At 42.9% G+C, this 23,868-nt stretch overlaps 1 protein-coding gene across 2 annotated transcripts; it reads right to left on the bottom strand.

The window, feature by feature from the left end:
- Positions 1-5,085: 5,085 nt before the first annotated feature.
- On the bottom strand, positions 5,086-22,904 carry PRELID3A (PRELI domain containing 3A). Of its 2 annotated transcripts, none has more exons than XM_014570683.2 (6): positions 22,580-22,885; positions 18,492-18,660; positions 18,047-18,136; positions 16,332-16,402; positions 16,135-16,237; positions 5,086-8,838 (listed from the first exon to the last, which is right to left on the bottom strand). In XM_014570683.2, exons 1-6 carry the CDS (start codon positions 22,714-22,716, stop codon positions 8,722-8,724), a joined length of 687 nt encoding a protein of 228 aa, XP_014426169.2. In that variant the 5' UTR covers positions 22,717-22,885; the 3' UTR covers positions 5,086-8,721. The 2 variants fall into 2 exon arrangements, with proteins under 2 accessions (XP_014426169.2, XP_075777115.1); XM_075921000.1 differs by lacking the exon at positions 5,086-8,838 and adding an exon at positions 13,351-14,258 and having other exon boundaries at positions 22,580-22,904.
- Positions 22,905-23,868: the final 964 nt, after the last annotated feature.

Genomic DNA, 23,868 nt, shown 5'->3' with positions numbered 1-23,868 from the left:
GGGATGCATAGGGTATGAGTGTGGGAGGGCTTAGGGCTGGGGTGCATGGTGCAGACTCTGGCAGAGTGTGTGGATCAGGAAGGTGCTCAGGGCTAGGGCAGGAGGGTTGGGGTGCAGAAGCAAGGCACTGCTTAACCTGGAAGCAGCAACAAGTCCCTGAAGATGGAGACATGGCCCAGCGGTGCACACAGCTTCCACCCACATGCACCACCCCTGGAGATCCCATTGGCTGTGGTGCTTGGCAAATGGGTGCTGTGAAGCTGGTGCATAGGGCAGGTGCAGGGACATGTCACTGCTTCTGGGAGCCATACAGAGCCGGGTAGGGAGCCTGCGAGCCCAGCCAATTTCACTTTTAATGACCTGGTCAGTAGTGCTAACTGAAGCCACAGAGTCCCTTTTTGACCAGATGTGCTTTTCAAAAACTGCAACCCCATGTTGTAGCATCTTCCTAAACCACCTAATAACTCCTAAAGTCCACACCTAGGCTACGTCTAGACTGGCATGATTTTCCGTTAAAAGCATTTGCGGAAAAGAGCATCTAGATTGACACAGACGCTTTTCCGCAAAAGCACTTTTTGCAGAAAAGCGTCCATGCTAATCTAGACGCGCTTTTGTGCAAAACAGAAGGATTCCTAGAAAATACTTCAGAAGGTGTATTCCTTCAGAAGGTGAGTTCCTGGCTCTTTGCATTTCAGCTTTAGATCAATTTTAAATCGTGCAATTTTAACAGTGAAATGTAATTAGTTATTTTTCCTCTACTCCAACAACTAATTGTGATATCTTGGAGGTCATGAGCTGTCTACACTGACCCTTTTGCGCAAAAGGACTTTTGCCCGAACAGGAGCAGCATAGTATTTCTGCAAGAAGCACTGATTTCAGACAGTAAGAAGTCAGTGTTCTTGCGGAAATTCAAGCGGCCAGTGTAGACAGCTGGCAAGTTTTTCCACAAAAGCAGCTGCTTTTGCGGAAAAACTTGCCAGTCTAGACACAGCCCTAGAGCCCAGCACTAGGCCCAAAAAGTTGGGCTAAGCACTGAGACCAGGAGTAGGCTGGGACAGGACACAGAGTTGTTCCGTTAGGGACCCTACTGCAATCTACTGTCTGGAGAGGTGGCACCGGCCTAGTTTTCTACTCAGCCAGTAGGGGAGGAGAGAGGGATCCCTGTGATAACAGAGGCTGTAGCTTACCTGTGTGTGCTAAACAGGTACTGCTCCTTATGGGGGGGGTAAGCCCTCACCTCCCCTCTCCCCGTAGCACACCTGAACTCTCTATGCTCACAGGGAATGGATTTGCTTCTTAGCCTTTGAACACCACTGTGAGGGAGGTCTTACACAGTTTACAGATGAGGGAAATCACAGTGTTGCCTCCCCCAAGGACAACAGGAAACTTGTAGCAAAGGTGGGACTAGAACCCAAGTCTCCTGCATCATGGGCCTATGCAATGGAAAAGATTGCATAGCAGGTAACGGGCACCTAGCTAACAGTGGAGATTTGTGTGTCTTGTCGTCTTCACACACCTGCTTTTAAATTGATGCATATCACACAAGGGGTTTTAATGAAAGTGATGATTTGAAGAGGAGCCAGTGTAATAGGCAGCCTCAGAAATAACTTAGGCTGAAGGTATTTACTGTCAGTGTTTCATTGCACTGGGTCTACATTTGCTAGTAAGATATTCAGTCCTTTCACATTCTTTCCAGATCTGTGGTCAGTTGCACACTAATAGGCACTACAGTAAGTTATGCCAAGCCTTGCACTACATTACAGCCTAAGCACAGGCACCAGTTGCATGCAGTAGGAATCCCCCTTGGAGGCTTGACCTTGGGATGTATTTCAAAGCAGACTTTAGAGTTGGTTTGGTGCTTTTAACTTCAAGTGTTAATTTCTCACATCCCTTCTTCCTCAGTGCTGTCATGGTGCATGTACTTTTGTATGGCTTCCACTAAACCAGGGCAATCATTTATATGCAAGGAAGGCAATAGGATTTTTTCTGCTTGTTATTCTGTGATACTGACATGCAGTTTGTTTATGCATTACTAATAAAAAAATCTCTTGGATTCATTCTGTGGTTCCAGTTTTCTTGACATAATGAATGATAAACACTATACTGAGCATTTAAATATACTAATAGGCTTTTGTGTAATATTGTTTTTGTTCTTAACCTTACTGCCCTAAATACTTGCAGCTGTTTTAGGCTCTAACTGGTAGTAGCATGAGAAAAGGAAGAGAGAGAGCAAGCACTGATGCCCTGAATTAAACACAGGACCTGAGAAATACGGGGAAACACATATACAGTTGAGTTTCTCCTGTGTACATTTTCTTTACACATTTATGGTACCCAAAATCCCAGTACTGAAGTTCTGCAGAGCCTAATAAAATGGCTCTAGAGTGTTGACAGTCACTTGCCTTAGGAGACAATCACTTTATAAAGCCAGGAAGTATCAAATTATGGTTTGTTTTACTTTGTGACAGCTCCCTTTGTGTTCAAGAGATCAGATTGTCCTTAATGTCTGATTGAAACAACACACCAAAAACTGTTTGGGTGAATTTTGCTCCATCATGCCACTGACTTAACCCAATAGTCATAGCTTTGTTTTCAGGCCCACTCAGACTTTTCACACTGCTGAAAATGTTAAGGTTGAACATTAGCTGGTGATGTGGTTATGTAAAAAGGCTCTGTCCGGTGAGCTCACAGCTCTGTGAGAAACTATGACAGGGCTCTGAGAGGGTCAGACATAACTTAACATTCCAAATTAAAGTTTGGCACAATTATACGCTATAAAAAGTGGAATTTATTAAGAAAACAGTTAAATTTAGTTTCCCACTTCCCTCCTCTAGTCAACACGTTCTTACCCTGTGCAAATGGCACTGGCATCATTACCCAGAAAAGAATTGCTTTGTTAATTTTAAAAACAAGTAGTCCTATGACACTTTACCCCTGGCCTACACTAACAAGTTTTCAAAAAAAATAAGCAGAGCATTTACACTCTTATTTTGAATTATTCTGTATTCCTGATTTCCTCAGGGAATAATGCTTATTTCAAAACAGCATTAGCATGGACATGCCGGTGTCACTATTTTGAAATAACTACTCGCCAGAGTAATTTGAAGTAATTACTCCCCAGTGCTTCCCGTGCTCTAAGTCAAGGTAGCGCATCCGCATCCACAATAATGGAGCCTGCCTCGAACTAAATTTGAGGCGTCCCTGTAGTAGGGACACACTATTTCAATTGTTGTTTCAGGAGTTATTTTGAAATTTCCTAATGTAGAAATGCCCTTAGAGACTAACAAAAACATATCTCATACCATGAGTTTTCATGGGAAAAACCCATTTAACTTGACACCTGTTGAACCACACCAAGACATCTGCACAGTCTCCTTTAGGAAATGCTCAGAACAGATCATGATTTCAGCTAGTTGTTTGCTTTATTACCTCCCTTTCCTACCTCTCTGCACAGGGCTGCTAGCAGGGGCAAAGGACAGCTAGCCCAGGCCTCACAATTTAGAAGGGGCCAGGGCTCTGGGCCCCTTAAATCACGGCTAGAGCCCCACAAGGTGCTGTCTAAGCAGCACTAAGGCCTGGGGTGCCCCTAGCCCTGCCCTTTCTGTATGAGGCTTGCCTGTTCCAGGGGGCCCAAAGCCAAGCCCCCTTCCCTCCCACACACATTGTTCAGGGCCTGAGGATCTGGCACTAGCCCTGCCTTTTCTGCACATACAAAGAAAACTACACACAGTAAATATTTCTAGTAGATAGTGTAATTACTTAATGCCATAGATGTATATGGCACCTTACATTACAAATAGGGCAGAGAATCAGTTTGAGGAGCTTACAGTCTGAACTGAGAGGACATTGTTAGAGCTTTGCAAATTTGCAGATGTGGATGCAGATAGCTGCAGCTCATTTTTACAGATGCAGGTCTGGTATCCATGTAGGGCTTGAGATGTTGGGGAGAGTAGGAGAACAGGGAAGAGTTGACACAGCCATTATCCTCCCCTGTAACCATCATGTTACCTTCAACTTAAACTCTAAGTATTGTCTAATGTGTAAAGATTAAATGCACGTAAGGGAGAGGTCTTGGTTAATGTATCACAGCTAATATCTGAATGTACAGTATTCCATTTTATAAACTATAAAGCTGAACATAGTTCATATCAGTAATTCTCAAGAGACGGCTACAGCATTTCTGAATTATTTCTGGTTACCTAAGCAACTATAACAGCTACATGCAGCAGGCTCAGGCTCTGTTTACAGTAAGCCTTGGCATTTCTTCGTTATTGTGGGTCTTCCTATAGAGTGCCGCTAGCACTAGAACGCCTGCGATCCTCTACCCCCACACAGAAGATTATAAAGCTGCAATAGTGAGTCAGCGGAGTCTGTAGGGGAGAGTACAATGCAGACAAGAGAATGTTACACAGATACAATGGAGAACAGGATATTAAATATAAATTACAACTGTGATTTCCAAAATTCTCTGTTAATGCCAGTACTGCTGCTTTAAGGAGAGACATCCTTGGCATCTGAGATAATTCAGAAACAAAGGGGAACTTTGAGGTAGGATTTAGAGATGGCATTAGACCTTTGCTTCCAATCTTACTTATTTAAAGATAAGAACATGGGTAAGATCTGTATTGACAATAGCTTTATTAGAGTTAAGGCTGAGCAGTAAAATAACCAAACCCCCTTAATTCTTTGCCATCCTTTCTTTTGACCCTTATAATGCTATATCAAAGGATTCCCTGTCTAAATCTACACCTACTGCCCTTTAATGAGAAAAAGAACACTTGGCTCAGCAGTGGTATTTTTGGCTTCACCTCCCAAAGCCAAAATGTGCTGTATAGATTAGGTCGTCCTAGTTTGTTTTAAACTCTGCCCTACTTCGGAAGCTTTTTCCTCCCACCTTTCACCTGGTCACTCTCCGCAGTGCTGGAGCCCACACTAGTGCTGGAGGGTTTTTCAGCTCAATTTTTGAGGAATTAGGCTTAAGTACCCCACATAGGAGGGAACCAGCCCAGTGAAAGGTCCCAATTACAGAACAATTGCATTAGTGCAAGATTAGAATGAAAATGTGAGATTTAAACACAAAAATATCCAGAGGAGAACTCTTTTATTCAAAGGGTGAGAAAAGATATATTGTATCCATCCACACCATATGCAGCAAGAGGGTTTCTTGAGTGCCACAAATCCTGATGGAACTCTTGTGCAAGACAGAACACACACAACTCTGGCTAGTGAAAATCCCCATGAGGCTCTGCAGAACTACAGGCAGTCCCCGGGTTACGTACAAGATAGGGACTGTAGGTTTGTTCTTAAGTTGAATCTGTATGTAAGTTGGAACTTGGCATCCAGATTCAGCCGCCTGGTCCCGCCGCTCGAGTCCTCCGGGGCGAGAAAATCCCCGTTCGTAACTGCGGATCCGACAAGTCGAATCCGCGTAACTCGGGGACTACCTGTACTGCAATGACCAGAAAAAGGAACAGGATGAAAGGGCAGACTGTGCAAAGGCTCATGCCTATACCTGAAGCAGTGCTGTTCATGAGAACAGAGGATCCCAGAAAAACAGTTATGACAAATCTTAAAGCAAAAACCTTGAACCAGATGATTGACATGAAGATGAGCTTCCCAACACAAGTTAAGATAAATCCCAAGTAACACTCTGCCTGATGAACAGCTGTTAAGGCAGACAAGAACAAAGTAGAGTGTGATTACCATTCAGTGGTCCCAAGGGTGGATCCATGCATTCGGAGTGATACTAGACCCCAGAAAGGACAGTGCAAGAGTCTATGCCTAGCAAAAAAGAGTGGATGCAACTGACTTCTTTGCAAAGGATTTAAAGCAGAGGGCCCTCCCTCACTTGAATAATTTTCAGACTAAGCAGGAGCAAGTCACCTTAGTCAATAGAATAGGGCATTAAGTGGCAGACATTCCCAAAGCTCTTAAGCAGCTCTCTTGGGACAACAGCAAAGAAGCAGGTAGGATTAACTTCCCTCCCACCCAATGTAGCTACAAATCAAGTTATGGTCTTCCAGGCAAAGGTGGTCAGCCAAAGCCCAGAGCAACTAGTGACCAGGAAGAACAGGGGGAGGGGGACACCTGTGGTCAGAGGACATGGAGTGGAGGAGTGGGCTGGGCCACTTGGAAGTTAGGAGAAAGCAACTCAGGAGCTACAATGGGGACAGACATGGGCCTGAGTGTGACCAAAAATATCTCTACAGAAGCATGTTTGAGGCACCCAGATTAGTGGCAAGATCCACCCAAGGATTGCATTTTGTAATTTGTGTCTGAATGAGGACTGCAAGCGGCAGCACCCCTTGCTGTCCTACAGGGCTCCTAAGGAGGTAGAACAGAAGCAGTCACATATAAGGCCAGAAGGTGCTAAGTAGCAAATGCTACTGGAGTAGTTACAGTTGTGTTTTAATACCTGCATGGCGATTTCAAAGCTACCCAAAGCAACAATAAATCATGCACAATGGATCAGTAGCATTAAAGCACAATACAAGGGGCTAAAAGTTTGACAGATCTGGAGGAATGTCTAACACTGCAATAAAAACCCAAGGGCCAGCTTGCCCTTGTCATCCAAGATCAGGCTCAGAGTTATAGACTTCAGGGCACAGACTGGAGCCCCAACTGTGAGACTTGCCCACTTTCACATCCTGGATGTCTATATTACAGTTTTATAGCTCTGTGAGCCTGATTCAGCTGGCACAGGCCAGCCATTGGTATTTTATTGCAGCACAAACATATCTGGGCATTTAACATCACCCATAGCAGGCATGTGTTAGAATGTTACTACTACAACTTCCCCCAACTAGACTTTTCTGCAAATTTTCCCCCCAGGAAAGGGCACCATGTAACCCTTAGACATGAAATGACTTGCAGCTAAAATGTAGGTGATGCAAGTCATCCTTTAGACAATATACTCACAGGCCTTAGTTCTGAATAAGTGTCTGTTTCATAAAGGAAACACCTGAAGTCCATATGAAGACAAAGTAATACTTATGTCACAGACTTGATTTTTGAAAGCTTAGATTTAAGTCCTATCATTCAACCAAATTTGTTTTAAAAATGAAACCATTACTGTGTATGAAAGCATACTTGCTTTTCTTTTCAAAAAAGAAAAATGTAGCTATCAGTACAGCTTAGTGTTTCTACAACTAGTAAAATAATTGTGCCAGGTGTTTGGTGTGTTTCCTCTAAACTAGCATTGTGTTTTAAAGCTCCCAAAGCAAAACAAGTTATGAAACAGGCGTTTATTTTTTACAATTCAAAAATATTTAGAATTTTAATTCAAAATTATTTCAACCACTTATGTTCTGTTTGCAAGAGGAATCAAATCTTTGCAACAGACTTTAACCTTTATATGCACAAAAAAAATTGTCATCGGCATACCAAAAATGTATCAATGGATGAAGGCTGCAAACGAAGTTTGTGCTACTTGCAAACACTCATCTCTGTAACCACTTCAAAGAAAGGCCAGTACCTTTTTAAATATTTTGGATTTCATACTTTTTAGAAAGCAATCCAATTTGTGGTTTTCTGCAAATATTCTACTCTATAGATGTTGCAAAAAAAAAAAAAAAAAAAATCTAGTAATCTTGTTTTCCCAGACAATGAAGAACTAGGACCAGAAATATTTTAATGAGCCTAAAAATGATTACTATTCATGTCAAGGTGGCAAAAATAGTTAAAATGTAAATAAAAGGCAAGCACAAAGAACATCTGAAAGTTCATAGAAAGCTCTGGGGCAGAGGGGGAGGAAGAGGACTAGTGAAAGCAGATTCTGTAATCTTTTTTGGTGTTCCTAAACTTTTACACCACATCTAAGTTTGCTGCAGATTCTAAATTTGATATCTGTTAGTGGTGTAAGTAACACTTAACCGTTGTGAAAGTGATTCTATCTGAAGCAACAAAAATACTCTTCATTCAAGTCCTCTCGTTAAAAGTTGCATTTAAAAGTCAAGATTTTTACGATGCTTTCCACAGAGGTATCAGCTACTGTTCCAGAAGAGGGGGGAAGTAGGAGAAAGACTAGATGGTGAATAAATATTACAAAAATAAATATATTCTATTCCCAAAGTCTAACTAAAAATCTACATTCTCACTACATCTGGATGCAACAAGCCATGACAAAAATCACATCTGTATCATGTTCAGACACTGCATGAATCAGTATCACCGTGCAAGAGCTAGCTTTTTCAGATGAGGTATTTCTTCAGGTTACTTTACAGTATGTGTCACTTACTCTTCACTATTCCACCTAGGTAGCAAAGACTAATAGGTTCAGTGCTTTTGTACCCAGCTGCCTTCACAAAAAGGTAGCAGCTGCTCTCTAAAGAGGTTCTTAATAAATACACACTTATAAAAAAACCTATGAGCACAAAAAACCCAGATGGTATAAAGTAGAAGACCCTTACTGGTTACCGCCTTTATAAAAAGGGCACATTTTTGGCATTTTTAAAGAACTGCCAGAAAGACTGTGTTTCAGTTAGCTACATAACATGGGGTTATTTAAATAAAAAAAGGGGGTGGGGGAAATGAGAGCTCATATTAGTCTTCATTCATCAGACAAGGTGATATGGAGGCTAGAAAGAGATCTAGAAAAATAACTTCATTCCTAAAACATATACAAAAAAGACTGTGGAGTATCAGCCGTAGAGAAGAGACCTAAGGAAATAAAGTTCTGTGATAAAAAGTTGTTCTGTCACAATTCCTTGGTGCTTTGCTGTTTCAGTTCTCTGCTGATGCTGCTGCCATTCCAGATTTCATGCTCTCCCGTGTGGATGATGTTAGTTCCTCAAACTCTATGTTTAGTTTGCCAATCACCCATTCCAGTGCATCTCGACCCTGTCAGAAAAAGACAATGGAATTTAGTATCAAAATGGATACAAGGCCACTTAAAAATTAAAACTTCAATATCTTTCCTTTGTCAGACTTCAAGACTACTCTAAAAATAATGCAAATGGATTATCTTAGGTGTTTTAAGTTTTCACTGAAGCTTCATTAAACAGAGTATTTGCCATTTGCATAAATTTCATCTTATGTGCAAAAAGTTAATGCCACACTGAAGTGTGTTTATGGAAAGAAAGCCTTTGTAAAATTACCTTTTAATTCAACAAATCTACTCACTGGTTACTTCAGCAAATAAAAGATATTTTTACCATTTGCTTTTTCTGTTAGCACAGTAAAGCCAACACTTCAGTTGATGCAACAGAATTGTTAGGAAAATTATGTTTGGACAAATTTTAGTTATTGAAGAGGAGTCAGGATGAACCAAGTTGGACATTCAGGTAGACTGAGCAGTAACAGTTTAAAAAAAAAAAAAAAAAAAAAAAAAAAAAAAAAAAAGACACACAAACATTCTACTCTTCAAAAGAACAAAATTTGTTCAGAAGCGACTATAAGGAGAGTATTATGAAGTTCTACATACATGTATGAGTTAATTCTCAGCATATGGTCAAAAATTTTAAAACTTCCACTAAATGTTCTGTCATCCTGCCCTGTTCTTGCCTATTCCAGGAATGCTTCAAGAATGACTCAGTACAGTATCATTCTGAGGCAAAGTGCTGTGAGTCAGTGCAATTAAACTTAAATATACACGTGCAGTTCCTTTTTTGGAAATGACCACATAGAATTGCACTGCCTGGTTTTGTGATTTCATGTAAGAAACTACTCTGACATGCTCATCTTGATAGGCTCTCGTGAAGGACAACTTTAAAGTAAGAAATTGCTAGCCTAGAGGTAGGGTAACATTTATTTCCTTAAATCAAAATGTATTGGAGTGTAGGGTTTCAAAATTCTGTTTACCCAGGGTGAGTAGAAGTTTTGCCCAGATAAATAGGTAGAGCAAAACACTGGTCTTTTTGTCTAGTGGGGAGGGGAAAGTAAGGCCACAAAGCCCCTCAAACACAGCAGCATTAGCGGGAAGAATTGATGCTATTAAATATTTCCCTTTCAACATTCTAAGAGGTGCAGGTATCACAACATGAGCATGGGGATGAGGGAATCAGCAGCATCTTGAAAAGTTAAAAGATTGGGATGAAAGAATTAAAATTTGAGTGGCAAACTAGACCCAAGGAGCTGATGCTATTTAGAGGACAGTGAAAGAAAAAAAAATTTTCCCCAGGGAGAGATAACATACATGGGATGGAAACTCAGTATGCATGAATTTGTGGCAGGGATGTAGAAGTAAACAGTAAGCCTGTTACCCAGAAAACATTAACCTTACTGGCATGCTTACTGGGTAACTGGTTAACCAGAGGGTGGGCTAGCAGCACCAGAGCAGCCCCTGCCACCTGCAGCCAGTAGTTAACCAGTTAAATTGCTTAACAGATTAACTATTTTAGATGGTTTTCACATCTCTAATTTGGGGACATTGTGGCACAAGTGCTCCCCCACCTGGGCTATTAGGATTAGTCCTAAAGCATGTCTCAGAAGCTTTCAAAGTCCTTTTGGAGAGAAGTTAAAAAAAAAAAAAAAAAAACACTTCACTGTAACCTCTTTCATTACTAACTCAAAATGCGTCCTCTAGAGGCTCAATGGTTTTCACAGGATATGCTGTCTTGTTCTTGTCCATTAACTCTTCGTTTTATCACACATACACCTTAATGAATCAAACAGCTAAATTAAGAGTTCTCATTTCATGCACAAATGCATTCTGGTAAGAAGATAAATCACTACTAGTAGTGATTTAAGGGTGCAGAATATAGGATAGTATTCAAGTGAGCAGATCTCAAATGGCAGGATTCCTCACATCTAAAAACAATCTTTCAGTAAAACTCTGAGGCAGACAGCTCAGCAAGGAGCACCCGAAAACATAAAACAGCATATGCTAGGTGATGGAGTAGTTCTGTCATTAGCTTTACAAACAAGTTGACTAGCTGGGGCGTATTACTGATGCAGGAAAAAAAAAAGAGGGTGTTACCCCTAAAAAGAGAGCATCTGTTTGCTGCAGGATATTTAAAGGGTCCCTATCCCACTGTTTCTTCTTCCCTAACCATAATGTACTTGAGTGGATGTACAGGCAGTCTCCGGGTTACGTACAAGATAGGGACTGTAGGTTTGTTCTTAAGTTGAATCTGTATGTAAGTCGGAACTGGCATCCAGATTCAGCCGCTGCTGAAACTGATCAGTTTCAACAGCGGCTGAATCTGGACACCAGTTCCAACTTACATACAGATTCAACTTAAGAACCCCAGGCGTCCCCAAGTCAGCTGCTGCTGAAACTGATCAGCAGCTGATTCCAGGAAGCCTGGGGCAGAGCAACTCTGCCTCAGGCTTCCTGTAGTCAGCCGCTGGTCAGTTTCAGCGGCCGCTGACTTGGGGACGCCTGGGGCAGAGCAGCTGGGGTGCTGCCAGGTTGGTCCAGTAGCGCCAAGGAGCGGTGCTGCGGGACCAACCGGCAGCGCCCCACCTGCTCTACCACAGGCCCCGGGCTTTGCTCCACGTCTCCCTGGTCTGCTGGGGGGGGGGCACTAGCTGCGTCCCCCCCCAGCAGACCAGGGAGACGCGGAGCAAAGCGGCGGAGGACCCGGGCTGGACCGCGGCGCTTCCAGATCAGCACCGCAGTCCGGCCCGGGTCCTCCGCCGCTTTGCTCAGCGTCTCCCTGGTCTGCTGGCTCCCCCAGCAGACCAGGGAGACGGGGAGCAGCTTTTCTCGCCCTGGAGGAGGCGGGCAGCGGGACCAGGTGTCCCGCCGCTCCAGTCCTCCGGGGCAAGAAAATCCCCGTTCGTAACTTACGTCGGATCCACGTAACTCGAGGACTGCCTGTACATTTAAATAGCCACTTGAGAACATTCAGGAAGTGTAACTTGAAAGACAGATTTGAGGTTAGAAGCATAAAAGACTACATAAGTATAAGACGCTATTTCCATTTAACCTCATTGAGAGAGAAATGATTATTAAATAGAAAGAGACATCTTCAGTCAATCACCAGGAAGAACATGCCATGTTTAGAAATAAAGGCCTTCATTGTCTAAGTGCTATATTGAGTTATTCTTTGTTACTGTTGGCAGTTAGTGTTTGTTAGAATCTACCAACATACTAGTAGACAATTCCCATCCTCAAAAGTATTAAACAAACCTGTAATATAAAAATATTTAATTCCCAAGTTAAGACTAAGCATGGGGAAAAAAGCCTTAAATACCTAGAAATGTTAAATATCTGAATCTGCAAAAGCAGTGAGGAGTCCCGTGGCACCTTATAGACTAACTGAAGTGTAGGAGCATAAGCTTTCATGGGCAAAGACCCACTTCGTCAGATGCATGTAGATGCAGTACATGCATCTGACGAAGTGGGTCTTTGCCCACGAAAGCTTATGCTCCTACACTTCAGTTAGTCTATAAGGTGCCACGGGACTCCTCACTGCTTTTGTAGAAATGTTAGTGGCTTGGAAGTTAGCATTTATAATAGTGCCACTGTCATGTTAACAGGGACATCAACTTACATAGTTTTGGTTTGGCTAGGCTAATTAGAACAGACTATTTTAGTCAGAAAAACTCTTATGTCTAAAATTTAAGAATTGTATTTTTTCCTGCAGATACATAGGAGGATAATTTTGAGTAGGACTAAACCAAACTCCCCATTCCCACCCAGCCCAATTCTTCTGTCCACATACTTGCCACTTCAGTTTGTTTTGCTGGCACTATTGCTGGCAAACTTCCTCTCGCAGGGTATAGGGAAGCATGCATGTGAGTTACAACAGAGCAGATTACCACATGCAATAAAAAATAAATGCATAACAAAATAGTGAAACTGACTGAACTGTCATATTCAGAGAGATTAGAGGAACCAAAAAAAACACACTCCCTTCCCTCCACGTTAGGTGTTAAAATAACCCTACATATAACTTTTCAGATTCAAAAAAATAGCTTTTTCCGTTACTATCCACTTAGTTACACTGATGCTAATATAAAAGTAGTTAAAGGAAACATATAACTACTAAGACAGTTTAAAGTTTAATATCAAAAGTAGACCTTTACTAGCCAAAAAGTTAGCACCTTTGGGTGGGACTCAGATCTACAGAATTGCTTCTGAGGGTTGTACTTTGGATCACTGACTGTTCAGGTCTGTCTGTTTTTCCAACCCTCTTCCCCCAAACTCTCCTCCCCCCCCCCCCCCATTAGTGAGATATTTTCTTCAGTTCTGGAAAAACTGCTTAAATCCATGTAACTTAGTATCAATTCACCATGCTGGCAGGGTAAATTTCAGAACAATTCTCTAGCAGAATCTAAGTTAATAAAGCTTCACATCTACAACTGATTTTAAGATTAAAGACCTTTGTAGTACTCAGTAAAAAGAAAACAGAATCTGACAGAGGACTGGAGTTTTTTTTATATATATATATATATATATATATATATATATATATATATATAAAATGTATTTACATAGAACACAACGTTATACAAGTCCTATAAAATATATCGGACTTAAGCAAGCACATTCAGAACCAAGCATGCACATTACATGTTAGCACTACATTATGCTTTCAATATTAGGGTCAAATACTTAAATAATCAGGGTCAAATAAAAGATTTGCTTTTATATCTTGGATAACTGATAAGACTGGCTACTCCAGGGTGGTGTTTTGGTTTTGGTTTGTTTTTTGAGAAGACAAAGCTTAATGGTTTATCCCACTCACGCATTTAGTGGAATAATAAGTCAACTTGAAAGCACACAGCCATCAAATGCTGATTTTACAAGTCATACATACACCCCAAAATAAAAGTGGTATTGGTGGGAATGAAGGGGGAAAAAAAAAAAAAAAAAAAAAAAAGAAGAGGTTACAAGATTTTATTACTGGATATTTGTAGTTTCAATACAGGAATGACACCATCAAGCTACACTATATAATGGAAGGGAAGGTGTAGAGCACTGTTTGCTGTCCAGCATAAAGTATGAAAACTGTACCTACTCTTTCATTCTCAAAATTCATAGTGGAAAAAAGCAGCACTTTCTAGCATTAACAAAATGAAAAGCATTTGAAAAGTTAAAAAACCCACATACGATTCTAATGTTATAAGAATAATGCCATTCCTGCATGTAACTGTATTATAATAGAGCCACATGCAAGCTCATGTATACACACACACACACACACCACATCACAACAGTCCATGCACATTTGCTAGAAAGCTGAAATGCTGTACCGAGATTTTGAATGCCGGAGTTACCACTAGTTAGTACAAACTGCAGATGTAGAGATAGACTGCTAGCTTAGAGCGCTTTCAGAATTTTGAATTATCCACTCAATAGCATCCCACCCCTGGAGTAACACAGAAAAGATTAACACATGGCACAAAATTCATCATTGTAGTATTCAGGCATCAGGCTTGTAGTCAAACTTTCAGAGCAAAATTCAACATTTACTTCAGCATTTCAAGATACAGCAGGAAAACACTCTTTCCAGCAAAGCTTTGCCATGCCTAAGCAAACTTTTGAAACCACAGAAATTTAGTATTCTGCTTCTGAGGTCACCACCCTCTTCAAAATATGTCTGCTTGTTAGTAATGAAAGGGCTGGAAACAGCACATACAAATTCCTGTCACATTCAACATCTCTGAAGGAACTCAGCTATCCTAGAAATGACAAAAAGGTGCTGTTCCATCATATGACACTTGGCTAAGCGCATGTTTAAGTAATGTATGGGACAAACCCTTTTCTAATGTGGCTTTCTAGATAGAGAAGGTCAGGCCTAACAGTGCTGCTGGCAAACCAAAGATTTAACTGCAGTCATGAGTGTCCTAGGATGGTGAGATCATAGCATGTACCCCTATTACTCTAAGTGGCACCAGAAGAAGAGGAGAGAATTGTGAAGGTCAAGTGGCAGGATCTTTATGGCCACCAATTAACAGCCAAAGTAAATACAACTAGTCACTTTTTTCCTCCCTCTCCCCCCTCTTTAATAAACTTCCCAAACCCTGAAGATCATCCATTTAAGCCCTAACTTTAGCATATTTTATTTTTGCCAGCTTTTCCCTTCACAGACCTTATAGCTATTTTCTTGGGGAAAGGCACAACAGAGATGAAGGGAACATTCAACCCTATTTGGTCAAAATGATCTAAGAGTGAAAGGGAAAGGGGAGGAAGGAATCTGAATGTTCATCAGTCCAATAGTGGACATCAAGTGACTGAAGCAATATCACTTCCTGGGCTAATCAAGGCATCCCCAATGCTCTCCCAGTGAGTAAGACTGGATCTGAACTGCCACTACCCCACCAGGCCAGCTTTCACCTTCACGTGGGCACTGCATCTCATTCACCTTCCCATCTGTCTCACTGCTCCCTCCTTCTCTTTTTGCCCTTCCCATCGTTACGTCTGTCGTGTGCTTCTCTCACATCATACTCATTTTGGTCTGCTCCTCTTCCTCCAGCTGGTACTAATAAAGAGGTACAGGTATGATCCTCAGTTGACTTCTAGTAGCATGAGAGCAAGACAGAGTGCCCTCAACAGTAACAAATAACTACTTCCTACAGCCAACCTGGAGTGTCTGAGCATGATTGATAGAGAGACGTTTTTCTATGCCTTGCAGATTAACACAAATTGGGGAATTTACTTGCAACAGGGGGCATACAAATTTGCCTAGGTTCCTTCCCATTTCACCCAGAAGACCAGAATATTTAATCTCTGTGCAGAACTGTTTGTATTAAACTAAACTGGATAGGTGAAGAGATGGCGTACAACTGGCAGATAAGAATCAGAACAAATGAGATTGTGTTGAGCATAAAAAGAGTCTGCAATCAACATGAGCAGTACCGGAATTTGTGAATTGGTTTTCCATTCAGTCATTATAGACTTCTCTTTGCTGGTAGCCTTTTTAACTTTTGAACTGTAACCTGAAGTTTAAGAGCGGCTTAGGTAACAGTCTCCAACAAAAGGAACATTACAAACAGGTTAGCATGCATTTAAAAGTTAAATAAAAAGCATTGTCCTTTGCTTCTGGCTCCTGTAAATGTCACAAGAAGAATTTAATGGTTAAAAATTGTACACACTTTGGGTCCAAACCTGCATGGCTTGCTGCTGATTCCCCTCTCCCCCAAACAAAGTCTATGAGAATTCTATTCACACAGAACTGCGAGTTTGAGCCTTAACCATATCATTCAGTAGCAAAAGGGGCTAGGAATTATTGCAACAAAACATACCTTTCTAGCATTGGAGGATATTGTGTTAGCCATTAAACTTTCTAAGTAACTACTCAGGCTAACGCCTTTTACTGTAATAATTGCTTCTTGAGTTAGCACTGTCCTGCAATGAAAGAAAGAAAATAAAGCTTATTGTTTCAGAAATGAAGCAGTATACTCCCATAAAGATGCAGACATACCCCACCTCTCCAACTTACTTTTCTGGGTTTTCAGGATGAGGCGTGTACACCAGTCTTTCATCAACTGACACCAAATTTGTGAGAGTAATCTTAAAAACAAAAACACACAAATCCACAATGTCTTCTCCACTTTGTTGTTTCTTCTATCAACAATTCAGCAGCACCATTATTCTTAACAGCAGAAACAGGACAATTACTGTACTTTGTCAGCTACAATACCAAGCACGTCATCTTCTCTTGCAAACCAGTTGGTTTGTCAATAAGTCTAGACTACAAAGTTAGAAAAAGATACGCAAATTGCGGTTTGTAATTTGTGTATCTTTTTCTGCTTTTCTTCTGAAAGAGACTTCTCCAACATTTGGCCTGCCTACAATGGGCCAAATGTCAGGAAAAGAGCCTTTTTCGGAACATTCCTTCTTCTTCATAGAATGAGGTTTACAAGGATGCAACCCCCCGCTCCCCCAACGCACACGCACACGCACACGCACACGCACACCATCTGCTTTTCTGATTTTTTTTTTCTTAGATGCAGGAGAGCTTTTCCAAGATACCTCCTGTATCCCGGAAAAAACTCTGCAGTCTAGACGTACTCCAAGTCTCTCTATATTTTCATGTTGTCCAACATGGTTCTGGTAGCTTTGACATTTATGAATGTTGGACATAGTCTGAACTTCAGCATGTTTGCTAGGGCAAGCTTTTTAATTCAGGCTTTTGAGGAAAATAAGCAGCCTTACCAAATCACACACAAAACCAGTACTCGGGAAAGTCCCTACAGTCTACATTTACAGTACAAAAGAAAAGACTCTTCCTGAGAACATACATTTAAAACTTGACAGGCTTTAAAGATATTGGAATACAACAGTTACCAAATCATGCAAATTCAAAGGCTATGTCTAGACTACATGCCTCTGTTGGCAGAGGCATGTAGATTAGGGTTGTAGGCAAAGGTAAATGAAGCCGCGATTTAAATGATCGTGGCTTCATTTACATTTACATGGCTGCCGCGCTGAGCCGACAAACAGCTGATCAGCTATTTGTCGGCTCACCGCTAGTCTGGACGTTCCCCCTGTCGACATCAAAGCCCTTTGTCGGCAGCCCCGTTATTCCTCGTGGAATGAGGTTTACCGGGGCTGCCGACAAAGGGCTTTGATGTTGACAGGGGGAACGTCCAGACTAGCGGTGAGCCGACAAACAGCTGATTAGCTGTTTGTCGGCTCAGCGCGGCAGCCATGTAAATATAAATGAAGCCGCGATCATTTAAATCGCGGCTTCATTTACCGTTGCTGAATAAACAAATCTACATGCCTCTGCCGACAGAGGCATGTAGTGTAGACGTACCCAAAGAGATTAAAGATCTGCAATTTAGTTCACAGATTATTTCTGCTGCTTTTTAGTGAAATAATTTATTTGGCCAGTATGTTTCATTCTCTAAGATCTGGGTTTATTTCTGCTCTCAGAAAATGGTTTCACCTGATGTAAAAGATTACACCCACACAAATATTTCAACTGCCTACTCATGCAAAGCGGCAACTGAGAAAGGAAGTATTATTTAGAAAAATGGCAACCTAGAAAAGCTTCAAACCATCCAGTTCACATAGAAAATGCAGTCTTTGTTTGACAGCCATGAGTGCAAGCTTGTGTATTTCTAAAAGCAAAGCTTTCTTTTGTGTTACAAATAAGCATGCATTCTATTCCCCTACACCCATTAGCAAAAGCTTCCCAACCTCACTTACATTGGTGGAGCAGAGTTCCATTTTCTTTTCCACTGGATCTACCACTGAATGTTCTTTAATGTATGTCAGAGTCCTACTTGTTCCCAAAATCTAAAAGGCAATATTTAAATATTCAACATAACTTCAGAACAAATTACTAGAAGCTTTGTGTGTTTCAAATTACTACTTTTACAATTTTATATTGCAGCATTACATCAAGACCTCAATAAGCTCAGTGTTAGACAATCAAAGTCACACAGTGCCGGCCAGGAAGATACTAATTTGATTACCATTTCAGGAAACATTGCAATGTGTTCATGACAAGAGATGGGCTGCTATGTTTTTACATCTTTCCTATAACTCTGAGTTTATAGGAAACACCTTTTCCAGAAGTGAGACCCCATAAGATCAAAGTGTTTAAATGTATTACATAGTCAGTTACTCATTCAAACTCATAAAAACATACCGCTTTTACAATATTTGGTAGTCCCCACTCTGTGCTGAGAAGTCTGTGACTATGTAATCTTCCCTGGTTATCGAGGCTTCTGTCTAGCACATCTACTCCTACCACGCAAGGATTCATGGGATTGGGGTATTTTCTCATAGCAGCTTTGATAACTGTATCCCATGGGTGTCTAAGAAAAGAAGAGACAGTATCTATAACTATTTATGCATGCTATTAAAACCATTAATCTAAATTCAAATGAGTAGTGAATACTTATCTGGGATACTGGGTGAAGTATAGGTCACCTCACCTCAAAGAAAGAAACTGCTGAATTAAAGGGGGCCCCAGAATGTCACTTAAAATATAGTTGGGGCACAGAACTTCTACATGGAAAGATTACAAAGATCGATTCCCTTCTAGGTAAACAAATAAGGGGAGACAAAATAAAAATACATAAAATTAGGACAGTACAAAGAAGCTAGGAAAACCAGAAGCGCTTGGTCTGTCTTAAAAAAGATGACATTTAATGAAGTAAAAGATGGCAAAATTCAAAACAAATAGGAAACACTTTTCCATACATGTAAACAAACACTAGAACTCCCTACCAAAGTAGACAGAGGCTAAAAGAAATACTTGGGTAATGCTAATAAATTTTGGAAGTACTGTCTGGGTCTGGGAACATGGCATTGAGATTGACTGGCAGTGCCTCTGCGATCGACTGGTTGGTGACCACTGTTCCAGGGGTATAGAGATTAGTACTACCTTACCTTCAGCCCTTGCTATTCACACATGAAGAAGGCCTGCTACAACATTAGCTAAGTTACAGTGTCAGGAACACATTTCCCCTTCCCTTGCAGCATCCTCCTAACTAAACACCATATTCCATCACATCTTTATCAAGATTTAACAGTTTTGTGCCATCTAAACTAGCATGCCAACCACTGAAAGCCAAATACAGCTGAGGTACACAGACTTGCTACTCACAACAGCTGTCTGCACTAGGATTTTCTCATTCACATCCCCACAACCCTCTGTTTTGTGTCATTGGTAGAAAAGTTAAAGGATGGGAGTGCCTGGGTATCAATGACTAGCATGTCATACTGGGAAATGTCTATAGATAACAGGCTAGGAATCACAGCGGTGTGGGCTTACACATTTCAAAACAGCATTTCACAGATTGATAGATACAAGCTTGACTTTAAAACAAAAAGTCAGTGAAGTTATAATAGCCTTACTGTACAGAAATATGATACAGTCCTTGCCCTCAAAGACTCTATAATCTAGCTTGGATAAATCTGAGGCCACATCTCCCCTTGCTGGAAGATGGACACTGAGGTGATCAATCTTCTGTGTGCGATGTAGCAGATCTAGTAAAGACCTGCTAAACTGAATGCTGATATTCCTCATGAGTAATAAGGGAAGTTGATGCAAGCATTTTTTCCAATGACCTCCCCCCTCCCTTGTGAGGATGGTGCCAAAACTCTGCTTAAGATACATCTACTCCAGCTGTTTTTTATGTAGCTGGAATTGTGTACTGACCTTACCCTGTAGTGAAGACCTGGCCTAAGAGATGGGAAGGTAAGAGTAAATTCAGAATGTGACTCTGAACTCACAGATGACAGTTGTAGTTACATGTGTTCTTGGGGTTGTTTGTTTGGTGTGTGTGTGTTTGTGTTTGGTTGTTTTTTGTTTTTTTTTTGTTAGACTAAAGCAGAGAAATAAGATAAAAAGAAACTGTGGAAGAACTGGGTGGTGAAAAACAAGCTAGGTTTTGAAGAGGGATTGAAAAATGTCCCATTATTGCAAACTCTAGTCTTGCTTTACTAGTGTTAGCAACTTTGGAGTCCTTAACATAGGTGCATTACATATGGTTTAAAATACCATGCCATCTAGGTTGGCACAGAACATGTCTAATTGACAGAGGGTATGTCTACACTACCGTTAAAATCCATGGTTAGCCCTTGTCAGCTGACACTGGCTTGGTTGCAGAGCTATAAAAATGCAGTGTAGGCATGTGAGATAGGGCCTTGGTGCAGGGGATCCATGGGGGGAGGAGTCTACACTGCAGTTTTTATAACCCTGAAGCCCAAGACCTCTGAACCAGAGCCAGCTGACATGGGCTAATTGTAGGTATTTAGTGCAGTGTAGATATACACAGAATATTTAAAATATCATTGGACTCCCTCCTATGCTAGGAGTTTGACAGTTGCTAGTAAGGATGTTAAATATCAGGTAATCGACTATTTGATTAATCGGTAGGGTGCCTCCGCCTTTGAAGTGTAGCAACAGCCCTAGGTGAAAGCGCTGTGTGGAGCCTGGGGACTACCCCGCTGACCCCGTGCTCCATGTGATGCTGTAGCTTTGAAATGCTGTGAGGAGCCTGAGGCTGGGCTCCCCTGCGGCGTTTCAAAGTGGGAGCACCACACAGAGCCTGGGGTCAGCTGGGTAGTCCCCACCTTGCTGTGTTCTTGGGGTTGTTTGCATTTAAATGGTTCACTTTATGAAGAACGCCATGAAATATAACAAAGTTAGTTATTCACTTTGAATGTTAGCCAACTTTTGAAGATATTACATGGCTTACTTAAGATGCATTATCCTTTCAAATGTAAAGGGAAAGGCATACACAAAGTATTACAATAACTTAGTTTTAATCTAAAAAAACCCAACAAATGGTCTGATAGCACTTTATAGACTAACAAAACATGCAGATGGTATCATGAGCTTTTGTGGGCACAGCCCACTTCTTCAAATGACCGGAAAGCTCATGATACCAGCTACATGTTTTGTTAGTCTATAAAGTGCTACCAGACCATTTGTTGTTTTTTTCCTGTAACAGACTAACTCAGCTACCCCCTGAAGCTTAGTTTTAATCTGTTCATACCCAGGGCTGGCCCTACCATGGGGCGAACTGAAGTGTTACCTCAGGTGTCAGACTGGGGGGGGGGGAGCGCTACTGGGACCCAGAGTGTAGAAAATTGTGTCTGCTGCTGGTGCATATGTAGGTAGCAGAGCAGTACTATGAAAGGACTAGAACAGGAAGAAGGCAGAATTGAGACCTTTCAAAGTTTTGGCCCAAGCGAGGGGGGATAGGGGCATCATATGAGCTCCCCGCCTCAGGTGCCAAAATGTTATGGGCTGGCCCTGTTCATACCTTTTAGAAGAATCAACTACATCTGACTTTGCTCTAATGTTGTGAAAGGTCATTTATGAATGCCTATGCCTTAATGACAAATAGCATAGTAGTTTCAAAACTCTGGCTTTTTGGAGTCTCACTTCCTGCATACTGTGGTAAACAGAAGACAGATGTGGAAACCTTGCATACTGCTTTCAGCCCTGTTCTGTACATAAACCAAGTAGTTATACCAGCAGAACTTCCAGGTGGCCCCTCTAATTCAAAGAGCTTCTTTGAAAAAGCCACTCTCTTTTACAGACAAGGGGGTCACACTAGCATAACTAGTAACACTTCCCCATTAGAGGATCATTTCCCCACAAATCTCCATACTGCACTGCCACCAACTGCATCCCCTTTGAATAGCAAGAGGCATTCCTCATTCAGTGTGACTTGCACACAAAAGAGTTAGAACTTTAAATATAGCAGATCCCATAAATGTGAGAGTTTCTTAGAAAGAGCTACGTAAACCATGACATTTCCTGCAACCTACACCATGAAGCGAGAGCGCTGCAGCACAGGCTAATAAGCCAAGAGAAGGGTGCCAAAATAACTGTAGGTCACAGTTTGCACTTTCCCCTCTATAGGTCTGCGTGGCGCCGCGTACACAGAACTGTCACCTGGTTGCAGCGCTGAGCCGCGGGGTGACCTCGGATGAGTCACTCCCTGCCTCAGTTTCCCCAGCGGTGAGCTAAGGGTCATGGCACTTCCTGGCCCATGGGCGACAGGCGCTGGTGGGACTATCACAGCGCCGGGGCGGCGATCACCCCGGCGTCAGGGAGCCCCGGCTCACAGAGCGAGGCCCGGGAGCCCCCGCGGGCTCACACAGGCATGTGGCTCGGTAAAGGCAGCGACGCCGCTCGGGGCCGGCCGGGCAGCGCGTTCCCGGCCCGCTGGGGTCCCCGTCCCGCCTGGAAGCACAGGCCCCGCGCCCGCTCACCCGAACACGTGCTCCGAGCTCCAGATCTTCATGGCTCCGCTATCGGACCAAGAGCGGGCTCCAATGGCGACCGGCGGCGCTGGCGCTGCGCTAGACTCCGGGCAAAGAAAGAACCGGCTCAGAGGGGGCGGGGCCATGACGCAGGCAGGGGGCGGAGCGCCACGAGCCGGGAACAGTCTGTACCGGGCAGGCTCCTGGCTTGCGCACTCCCAGGAGACCTCGCGGGCGGGGGCAGCAGGAATACGTCACTCCATTGCCCCGCAGGCTCCGGAAGCCAAGGGACACGCCCCCATTCCGCACGCGACATTACGGGACTGCAGTTCCACAGCGTCCTCTGGCTTCGCGCGATTCCCTTTTGTCGTCCATCAACCACGTGACTCCGCAAGGCCTCTCCCACAGGTGGTCAACGAGCGTGCGGTCCTAACCGCGCCTGCGCAGCGCTGCTCGTAGCCGCGGCCTGTGCCCGGAAGCGCGAGGCCCGCTCCCAGGCTCAGTCTGACCCTAAACCCTGTGCCAGCCTCGCGCGACACCTGCCACGCACGCCGGGCCCGGGACATCCCTCCCCGCGAGCAAGGCCCTCACAGCAATTTTCCTCATCTCCCCCTACAGCGGGGAGCCCCTGCGGTGCGCTCCTTGGGGCGGGCTCTGCGCGCCCCCGCAGCCGCCCTGCGCAACAGCAAATGCAGCCGCAGCAGAATCAAAGGGGTGGCACCAGGTGTCAGTTAATGGTTAGGGATGTAAAATCCCGTTTAAAATGTTAACCGGCTAAACTGTATGATCGGTTGGCCGGCCCGCCGCACCGGGAGAGGGGGCTGCTTCCCCTGCACTGGGCGCTGGTTCACCCTTACCCTGGCAAGCGTGCTCCTAAGGCGGCGCTTACCAGCTAACTGGTTAACTGATTACCCTCTTTACATACCTAGTAAAGGGTGCAACTGAATCAGCTATGGAGAACCTAGAGTAGTGAATGGACCACAGGTGTGGCCTTCATCTTAGTGGGCAGCAAGATTGTCAGTAACCTGAGGTGAAAGTAAGGTTGCCCACCCTGGTGCACTACTCCGGCAAGATCTGACTGCATTGAGCCTAGAGTCCACCCCAGAGCTTTCCACCTTTCCAGATTACTGTGCCCACTTCAGAAGTCTCCCAGCCCCACTCCTGTGTCTCCCACACCCAACCTTCTGCCATGAGCCGCTGGTACCCCTTGCCCTGAGCCCCCCTCCACACACAGCACCATGCCCTGAGTCTCCTGCACTCACACCTACACTCAACTTCTGCTCTGAACTGCCTTCACC

This window comes from Pelodiscus sinensis, chromosome 2, assembly GCF_049634645.1.
Source record: "Pelodiscus sinensis isolate JC-2024 chromosome 2, ASM4963464v1, whole genome shotgun sequence".
In the NCBI taxonomy this organism is placed as follows: domain Eukaryota; kingdom Metazoa; phylum Chordata; order Testudines; family Trionychidae; genus Pelodiscus; species Pelodiscus sinensis.
Note: the sequence above shows the minus strand (reverse complement) of the source record. Positions and strands in the feature narration are given on the sequence as shown.